The sequence below is a fragment of the Cebus imitator genome, unplaced genomic scaffold (genome assembly GCF_001604975.1).
Source record: "Cebus imitator isolate Cc_AM_T3 unplaced genomic scaffold, Cebus_imitator-1.0 Scaffold215, whole genome shotgun sequence".
In the NCBI taxonomy this organism is placed as follows: Eukaryota; Metazoa; Chordata; class Mammalia; order Primates; family Cebidae; genus Cebus; species Cebus imitator.
The window spans coordinates 3,331,534-3,342,023 of record NW_016107530.1 but is presented as its reverse complement, the minus strand read 5'-3'; the positions used below and the strand labels follow the sequence as shown (position 1 = coordinate 3,342,023).

Genomic DNA, 10,490 nt, shown 5'->3' with positions numbered 1-10,490 from the left:
AAAAAAAAAAAAAAAAAAAAAAAAAAAAAAAAAATCCTTTTTTGACAATCACCTCTTCCAGAGATTTCAAACCCACAGAAAAACTGAAAGAATAAGGCAGTAACCACATACCATCCACCTAGACTCAACTGTCAAAATTGTGCATTATTTGCTTTATATCCTTTTTTAGCTCTTAATTTCTAATTTTTTTTTTTTTAATATAACATGTACTGCCGGGCACGGTGGCTCACACCTGTAATCCCAGGACTTTGGGAGGCCAAGGCACGTGGATCATTTGAGGTCAGGAGTTGAAGACCAGCCTGGCCAACATGGCGAATCTCTGACTCTAAAAAAGTTACAAAAAATAAGCCGGATGTGGTGGCTCATGTCTGTAATCCCAGCTACTCGGGAGGCTGAGGCAGGAGAATTGCTTGGACCTGGGAGGTGGAGTTTGCAGTGAGCTGAGATCGTGCCATTGCACTACATCCTGGGCGACAGGAGCAAAACTCCATCTCAAAAAAAAAAAAAAGACATGTAATAATCATACATATTTATAAGGTACATAGTGATGTTTCAATACATACCATGTATAGGGATCGGATCAGGATCATTAGCATATTCATTGTCTTAAACATTTATCATTTCTTTGTTTTAGAAACCATTCAATATCTTCTTTCTTGCTTTATAACTTTATGTTTTTTGTTTTGTTTTTGTTTGAGACAGAGTTTGTGATCGCCCAGGCTGGAGTGCAGTAGTGTGATCTTGGGTCACTGCCACCTCCACCTCCAGGGTTCAAGCAATTCTCCTGTCTTAGCCTCCTGAGTACCTGGGACTATAGGCGCATGCCACCACACCTAGCTAGTTATTGTATTTTTGGTAGAGATGGGGTTTCACTATATTGGTCAGGCTGGTCTCAAACTCCTGACCTCAGGTGATCCTCCCTCCTCAGCATCCCAAAGTGCTGGGATTTCAGGCGTGAGCCACCTTGCCTGTCCTGTATTTTTTTTTTTCTAAACCATTTGAAAGTAAATTGAAACACTGTGATATCATCCCTAAATATTTCAGCATGCATCCTCTGAGAATAAGGATATTCTCCTACGTAATCACAATACAATAATCTCATCTGTTAAAATTAATGATAGTTCTATATTATCATCAAATATTTAGTTCATATCCATATTTTTCTCATTATCCCGAAAATGTCTGTCTGTCTTTCTGTGTATTTGGAGAGAAATATAGGAAATGCTTACTTTGTGCAGACCTTTATTAACTGAAACTTATACACCAGAACCTGTCTGTCTTTCTGCATATTTGGAGAGAAATATAGGAAATGCTTACTTTGTACAGACTTTTATTAACTGAAACTTATACACCAGAACCTATGTTTCATTTGTAAATTTCCATGGAATCCTGCAAAGTAAAAAATAGCCTCTGCACAATTAACTCAGTAGCATGCAAAGTAAGAAATGCCTGTGTGTGTGGAGGGTTTGTGTAGGTGTAATATCATCTGAACTGGCCTGCTGCTAGGTTAGTATCACATGTCAAAATATTACCACACCAGAACCATTGGTGCAGGTAGCTCAGTGATTTTTTACTTACTCAAGTATAATTGAGGGGAGTTTCTTGGTGAAGAGAATTTTTAAAAAGAGCTCTGTTATGTCTGAGTGGAGAGAGAGAGTGAGCGAGCCTCGTCCTGGAGATATCTATAAGATTAGAGCCTGCTGGCAGGATTTTCAAATAATAACAGAACAGACTAATTTTGGGCAGCACATCCCTGTGATGGGGAGGAGGGACCAAAAAGGCAGGGCAGGTTAACTTGGAGGTGACTTATTTGCAGAAATAAATGCAGCTGGAGTATCTGATGTTTTCTACCTGATATGTGTTAATAGTTTAGCTAAATCTTATTTTGCTGCAAGTGACTTATTTGACTCCATTCTGTTTATCCATATGTATCCATATACCTATTTGTGTGTATCTTTTTAAAAATTCAGGATCTAATTAAGTTTTATATGTTATATTTGGTATTATGTCTCTTTAGTCTCTTTTAATCTGAAACTATTTTCTCATCTTTAAATTTTTTTCTGATATTGATTTGGTGAAGAGTCTAGGTCAGTTGTTTGGTAGAATATCTCACTGTCTGGATTTGTCCGAACTTCAAGCATCATTTAACTTTTACCTTTATCCTCTTTTAAACTGGAAGTAATGCCAAAGCTTGATTTTTATATTTAGGTTAAATGTTTTTGGCAAGAGTACTTTTATGGCTAATATGTACCTCATACTGCATCATGTCAAGAGGCATAAAATGTTAGGTTGCTCCAGTACTAGTAATGCTTAGTTTGAGCATTTGTTTAAGATGGAAACTGCCATATTATAAAGGTATATTTTAGGCCGGGCGCGGTGGCTCAAGCCTGTAATCCCAGCACTTTGGGAGGCCGAGGCGGGTGGATCACGAGGTCAGGAGATCGAGACCATCCTGGTCAACATGGTGAAACCCCGTCTCTACTAAAAATACAAAAAATTAGCTGGGCATGGTGGCGCGTGCCTGTAATCCCAGCTGCTCAGGAGGCTGAGGCAGGAGAATTGCCTGAACCCAGGAGGCAGAGGTTGCGGTGAGCCGAGATTGCGCCATTGCACTCCAGCCTGGGTAACAAGAGCGAAACTCCGTCTCAAAAAAAAAAAAAAGAAAAAGAAAATATTGAGATTTGGAGCTAAGAAGTACCTAAGAAGTCATTTAGTCTCAACCCTTATCCAATAAAGAATCCCTCTTCGGCAAATGGGTCATTTAATCTCTGATTAAACATATTAGAAACAGGGTGTTAGTGGCTTGAAATTTCTTTCATGGGTTGAACCAAAACCCAAAGTCTTTATCATGAATATCCTATAGGCTTGTCCTCTTGCTGCTTCCTTGACATCATCCCTTATCCCTATCCCGCTCCCTTTGCTTATTTCAGCCAATAATAACCTATTTGGTTTTCCTCAGACATAAACTTAACTATTGCACAGGGCCTTAGCACCTACTTTCATTGCCTTGAATGTTCTTCTCCTCTAATAACCACGTTGCGTCCTCCTTTATTTCATTCTGGTCTCTGCTCAAATATCATGCCAGAGAGGTCTTTCCTGATCACTCTAAAATAGCATACTCCTCCCTGTACTCTTTATTCCCTGAGCCCTGCTTTATTCCCGTTTGTGATGCTTATTACTATATGACATTCCATATATTTGCTTATTTGTTTACTATGTACCCCCTACACACCCCACATACAGGCATATGTGCATGCACATGCACTAGAATCTACTTTCCATGAAAGAAAAGACTACTTATTGCTGAATCACTAGCACCTCGTATAGTCTGTGGCACATATGTAGAGAGTACTTAATAAATACTGTTTGATGAATGTATCCCCATATCTTCTTAATGTTGATTCTTTTGCTGTTAGTGAAGTGTTACAGAACAAATAAATTTTTGCTTATGTAACAGTCCTTCAAAAGTTTAAAGAAATTAGTCAGGCATGGTGGCTCATGCCTGTAATTCTAGCACTTTGGGAGGCTGAGGCAGGCAGATCACTTGAGTCCAGAAGTTCAAGACCAACCTGGGCAATCCTGTCTCTACTAAAAATGCAAAAATTAGCCTGGCGTGGTGGCACACACCTGTAGTTCCAGATGCTCATGGGGCTGAGGTGAGAGAATTACTTAAGTCCAGGAAGTTGAGGGTGCAGTGAGCTAAGATTGTGCCACTGTGTTCCAATCTGGGTCACAGAGCAAGACTCTGTCTCAAAAAAAAAAAAAAAAAAAGGGTTAAAGAAATTTGTGTTGTATTTCTTTTCTTTTTCCTTTATTTTTTTTGAGACAAGGTCTGGTTCTGTTACCCAGGCTGGAATGCAGTGGCATGATCTCAGCTCACTGCAACCTCTGCCTCCTGGGCTCAAGCAATTCTCTTACCATAGCCTCTCGAGTAGCTGGGACTATAGGCACGTGGTGATGCCTGGCTAGTTTTTGGGGTTTTTTTTGTTTGTTTGTTTTTTTGGTAGAGATGGTGTTTCGCCATATTGCCCAGGCTGGTCTTGAACTCCTGAGCTCAAGTGACCTACCCGCCTTGGTTTCCCAAAGTGCTAGGATTATAGATGTGAGCCACTGAGTCCAGCCAAGGCTTTCATTCCAAGCTGACTTTGACTCCTTCAACATTTCCTTAATTCTTCACTACCTTGTTGTCTTTCTTGGCTCTGGTTTGCTTAATTCCTAATTCTCTCTTAAAGCATAATGGTTAGAATTAAATATAGTTTTATAGCAATACATAGAATAGTACTTTCAATTATCTATAAACACTATTCTTCTAATAATGTAGTTTCAAAAAAGTTTTTTAGCTGCTGCAGTGTTATACTTTTGGCCCATAAGAAATCCACAATTAAGTCTTGAAGGTCTGTAGAGTTAGAATTTCATTGTACTGCTGCTGCTGATGTATTTCCAAATATAATGTGATTTTTATTCCTTAAGGGATTTGTGACCATGACTCTGGAAAGCCTAGAGGAAATACAGGATGTCAGCTGTGCTTGGAAAGAACTTAACAGAAGGCTGAATAGTAATGCAGTGTCTCAGATTACCAGAATGTGCCTCCTGAAAGGAAATATGGTAGGCTTTTCTAGACAATTAAATAGCTTTTAAATCAACTACCCCAAATGTTTATAAACACTAGCAAATTTTGTTCTTTCTCTTTTTGAAGCCTAATGGCATGAATAATACTGCTTCATCTGTGTTAGTTTGTTTCCAGTTATTAATTTGGGGCATTATTTATTATTTACGTAACCCATTCCTCCAGAGCTGCAAGTCATTCTGTTCAGTTTGACTATCTAATACCCAAGTTATCTAATTTTCTGCCACATAGCATATGTGGTTGTGTACATGTGTTTATTCTCTTTCTATTTTTTACATTGTATTTATTTACTACTTTATGTGATGGGGTCTGTTTGCCCAGGCTCAAGTGATCCTCCTGCCTTGGACTCCCAATGTGCTGAGATTATAGAAGTGAGCCACTGCACCTGCCCTTTTTGTATTATTATTATTATTATTATTTTTGAAACGGAGTCTCGCACTGTCACCCAGGCTGGAGTGCAATAGTGCAATCTTGGCTCACTACAACTTCCGCCTCCCAGGTTCAAGTGATTCTCCTGCTTTAGCCTCCTGAGTAGCTGGGATTACAGGCACGTACTACCGTGCCTGGCTAATTTTTTGTATTTTTAGTAGAGATGGGGTTTCACTATGTTGGCCAGGCTGGTCTCAAACTCCTGACCTTGTGATCGACCCGCCTGGGCCTCCCAAAGTACTGGGATTACAGGCACGAGCCACCGCATCTGGCCTATTATTATTATTTTGAGACGGAGTTTCACTCTTGTCACCCAGGCTGGAGTGCAATGGCACGATCTCGGTTCACTGCAACCTCTTGCCTCCCAGGTTCAAACAATTCTCCTGCCTCAGCCTCCCCAGTAGCTGAGATTACAGGTGCCCGCCACCTTTTTTTTTTTCAGTAGGAGAATGGGATTTCACCATGTTGGCCAGGCTGGCCTTGAACTCCTGGCCTCAGGTGGTCCTCCCACCTCGGCCTCCCAAAGTGCTCGAATTACAGGCATGAGCCACTGCACCTAGCCTGTATTATTATTATTTTTGGTAAAAACAGGATTTTGCCATGTTACCCAGGCTGGTCTTGAACTCCTGAGCTCAAGGGATTCACCTGCCTCAGTCTCCCAAAGTGCTGGGATTACAGGCTTGAGCCACTGCACCCAGTGTGTGTGTTCATTCTCTAAGACTAAGTAACTTATTATCGCAGTAAACAGCTCTATAATTTTGAGAACATGCAGTTTGGTTTTTAAGTGGCCTGCTCTTGTTTGTTAATGAGTTAATGATATGAATTAAATAAATATTTTAATACATTTATATAGCAAAATCAAAACTGTAATCTTGTGACTGATTTCATCTAATGGTTTTGAAAAACAACGTTATGTTATTAACTTTACTGCATAGGTTCATTCTAGCTTGGAATTTATTAACTAGATTGTATATTGCAAATAATCGTCTCTCTGAAAGTTTAGTATTAACTTTAAAAAAAAGATGTGGGGCAAGTATGAGACAAATACACACTTTCAGGAAAAAAAACGTAGAGGGGAGGGAAAAAATAGCAAGATACATAGGCCAAACTAGTTGCTATACTTGAGTATTAAATTAATTTTCAGCTTATTGACAACCAAGACCATAGAGGAAACATCTTGGGTTATATCATTCTTTATTATCTAATAAACATTGCAGTTTTTTTTTGAAATAGGGTCTTCCTCTGTCACCCAGGCTGGTGTGACCTCAGCTCACTGCCACCTCTCCCATCCAGGGTCAAGTGATTCTCCCACCTCAACCTCCCAAGTTGCTAGGACTACAGTCATGCACCTCCACACTTGGCTGAATTTTGCTTTTTTTTTTTTTTTAATAGAGACAGGGTTTCTCCATGTTGCCCAGGCTGGTCTTGGTCAAATTCCTGGACTCAAACAATCTGTCTGCATTGGCCTTCCAAAGTGCTGGGATTATAGGCATGAGCTACCTCGCCTGGCCCGCTGCAGCTCTTTGTAAATGAAACTTTGTCATTAAATTTTAAAATAAAATTATTAGAAGGATCATTTTACAAGGGATGTGGAAAAACATATATTGTCTACACAAACTCTTCTAGAGAATACTCTAGATTCTTAGTAGTAGTTGTAAATTCTTATTAGATACAGTGTTTACTTTTTAAATTTAGAAAATACATTAAGTAGCCACTGTGTCATGCATTATTAGTAAAACAAAACAAAAAAAATCACATATGCATCTAATTTAAAATGTTTTTATTTTGCTTTTAGGGTGTTTGCTTTGATGTTCCTACAACTGAGTCAGAAAGGTTACAGGTATTTTTAAAATTTTATCTGTTAAATTGTTGAGTACATTCTCTAAATTTAGATTGGGATATTTTGGGAAACATAGTCACAGTGTCATTATCATGCCTTAGTCAATTAAGAATTCCTTAATATAAAATATCCAGTCTGTCTCAAAATTAAAATCGATTGATTGAGACGGCATCTTGCTCTGTTGCCAGGCTAGAGTGCAGTGGCACAATCTCGGCTCACTGCAGCCTTCGCCTCCCAGGTTCAAGCTATTCCCCTGCCTCAGCCTCTTGAGTAGCTGTGACTATAGGCGCACGCTACCACTCCTGGTTAATTTATGTATTTTTAGTAGAGACGGGGTTTCACCATGTTGGCCAGGATGGTATCAATCTCCTGACCTTGTGATCTGTCCACCTCGGCCTCCCAAAGTGCTGGGATTACAGGCATGAGCCACTGCGTCTGGCCTTTAAAATTAAATTTATTTTTATTTTTTTTTCTTTGTATTTATTTATTTAGAGAACAAGGTCTTGCTGTATTGCCCAGGCAGATCTCAAACTCCTGGGCTCAAGCTATCCTCTCGCCTTTTCCTCCCTAAGAGCTGGGATTACAGGTGTGAGCCACAGCACCCAGCCAGAATTAAATTTATTTTTAAAGAGATGGACACTCTCTCAGGCTGGAGTGCAGTGGCACAATCATAGCTCATTGCAACCTTGAATTCCTGGGCTCAAGTGATCCTCCCACCTCAGCCTCCCAAGTAGCTAGGATTACAAGGCATGTGCCACGATGCCTGGCTGATTTTTTAAAAAATTTTTGTAGAGAGAGTCTGAAGCACAGGTTGGTCTTGAACTCCTGGCCTCAAGTGATCCTCCCACTTTTACCTCCCAAAGTGTTGAGAATATCAGTATGAGCCACCATACTTGGCCAAAAATTTTTTTTTTGAGACGGAGTCTTGCTCTGTTGCCCAGGCTGGAGTGCAGTGGTGCGATCTTGGCTCACTATAACCTCCACCTCCCGGGTTCAAGCAATTCTCCTGCCTCAGCCTCCTGAATAGCTGGAAGTATAGGTGTGTGTCACCATGCCTGGCTAATTTTTTGTATTTTTTTAGTAGAGACAGGGTTTCACTGTGTTAGCCAGTATGGTCTTGATCTCCTGACCTTGTGATCTTCCTGCCTTGGCTTCCCAAAGTTCTGGGATTACAGGCATGAGCCACCGTGCCCAGCCAAAAAGTTTTTTACTATAAATCATTTCAATTTTTTTTTTTTTTTTGAGACGGAGTCTTGCTCTATTGCCAGGCTGGAATGCAGTGGCGCAATCTCGGCTCACTGCAACCTCCGCCTCCTGGGTTCAAGCGATTCTTCCTCCTCAGCCTCCCGAGTAGCTGGGACCACAGGCACGTGCCACCATGCCCGGCTATTTTTTGTATTTTTAGTAGAGACGGGGATTCACCATGTTGGCCAGGACGGTCTCGATCTCTTGACCTCGTAATCCGCCCACCTTGGCCTCCCAAAGTGCTGGGATTACAGGCGTGAGCCACTGCGCCCGGCCTCAAATATTTTTTAGATGATGGACTTATATAATGAATCCCCATGTACCCAACACTTAGTTTCAACAATTATCAGTTCATAGCCAGTTTTGTTTCATTTCTGTGTCCATCTACTTACCTACTTTCCTGTGCTCTTTTGAAATAAATTCTAGGTATTTTATCATTTCAACCATAAATATGTTCATATTTCTAAATATTAATGACTTTAAAAAAGACATTATCATAATACTATAATTAAACTCTCCCAAAATTGTTAATTCCTTAATATCATCTAATTTTGTTTAAACTTTTCCATTTGTTCCCTAAATTTTTAAAATATAAGGTCCATAAAGCTCATACATTGGAATTTGATGTTTACCTTTCTTTTAATCTGTAGATTCTTCCTCCTCCCTCTCTTTCTTTTAAAAAAATATTCTTGTGTTTTATCTGTTGAAAAAAGAGGTTGTCGGCCGGGCGCGGTGGCTCACGCCTGTAATCCCAGCACTTTGGGAGGCCGAGGCGGGTGGATCACGAGGTCAAGAGATCGAGACCCTCCTGGTCAACATGGTAAAACCCCGTCTCTACTAAAAATACAAAACATTAGCTGGGCATGGTGGCGCGTGCCTGTAATCCCAGCTACTGAGGAGGCTGAGGCAGGAGAATTGCCTGAACCCGGGAGGCGGAGGTTGCGGTGAGCTGAGATCGCGCCATTGCACTCCAGCCTGGGTAACAAGAGCGAAACTCCGTCTCAAAAAAAAAAAAAAAAAGAAAAAAGAGGTTGTCTACTGAATTCCCATAATGAAGAATTTGTCTATTATATCTCTACATACTTACATACATGCTTTGAAACAAGAAAGAGTATTCTGCTTTTGAAGTCTTTTTAAAAATTCAGAATATATTAAAGACACATTTTTTGGGGTCAACAACACAGTTCCTTTTTTCTTTTCTTTTTAATATTTTAAAATAGAGATGAGGTCTTGCTATGTTGCCCAGGCTGATCTCAAACTCTTGGCCTCAAGTGATCTTCCCACCTCAGCCTCCCAAAGTACTGGGTTCATAGGCGTGAGCCATTGCATCCAGCCCCAGTTACTTATTTTATTTATTTATTTTTTGAGACGGAGCCTTCCTCTTGTTCCCCAAGCTGGATGGAGTGCAATGAGGCAATCTCAGCTCACCTCAACTTCCGCCACCTGGGTTGAAGTGATTCTCTTGCCTCAGCCTCCCAAGTAGTGGGATTACAGGGATGTGCCACCACGCCTGGCTAATTTTGTATTTTTTAGTAGGGATGGGGTTTAAAAAACCACCACGTTGGTCAGGCTCAGGTGATCCCCCAGCTTCGGCCACCCAAAGTGCTGGGATTACAGGTGTGAACCACCACACCTGGCCCAGTTAACTTATTTTTCACCTGGCTCCCTGCCTCAGAGCCCTCTTTTTCTTTTTTTTTTTCAGTTGAATGGGCGACTCTGTCTCCCCAGGTGTTCCAGTCGCCTGGCGCAGGGATCTGTGTGATTTCCCTTTCTGCAGCCCACTGCCCCGTAACCGCGCTGAGATTCTGGCGCTTTTTTGCTCGGGAATCTCCTGGCCTGGCTCCCTGTTTCAGTCCCCTTTTTTATCAGTTGAATGGGTGACTCTGTCTCCCAGGAGCTCCAATCGCCAGGTAAAATGGTGTCCGGACCCGCGTATTTTGTGCGGGGAACCGCAGGGCCGGCCAAAACAGCCGCGCTGGCGACCCTTGGGGCTCCTCCGCCTGGGAATCTCCTGGTCTGTGGGCAATGAAAATCCATCTGGAAATGCGGTGTCCACTCATCCTCCGCGCTTTCGCTGCGAGCTGCATTCCTGAGCTGCTCCTAGGCCATCTTGGATCTGTCACCCCAGTTACTTATTTTTAATGACTCTCTCGCATTTGGCCATTTGGGTAGCTGGCTTTCTTAACCAATCTCCTGTTTTCTGAAATTAGATTATTTCTATTGTTAGTTCTGCCGTAAGCATTGGCATAGCAAATTCTTTATGCATTCCTGTATTTATCTCTTTAAGATGAGTTTTTTTTTTTTTTTTTTTTTTTTTTTTTTTTTTTTTTTTTTTTTTTTTTTTTTTTT

General features: G+C 40.9%; 1 protein-coding gene across 1 annotated transcript in view; it reads left to right on the top strand.

Moving 5' to 3' along the window:
- Positions 1-4,443: 4,443 nt before the first annotated feature.
- The window catches only part of DDX50 (DExD-box helicase 50), an 8,076-nt gene continuing 2,029 nt past the window's right edge, over positions 4,444-10,490 (top strand). Inside the window, exons 1-2 of the mRNA XM_017548938.2 lie at positions 4,444-4,605; positions 6,852-6,896. Coding sequence (XP_017404427.1) covers positions 4,483-4,605; positions 6,852-6,896 — 168 coding nt within the window. The 5' untranslated portion in view covers positions 4,444-4,482. The remainder of the gene's footprint in view (positions 4,606-6,851; positions 6,897-10,490) is intronic.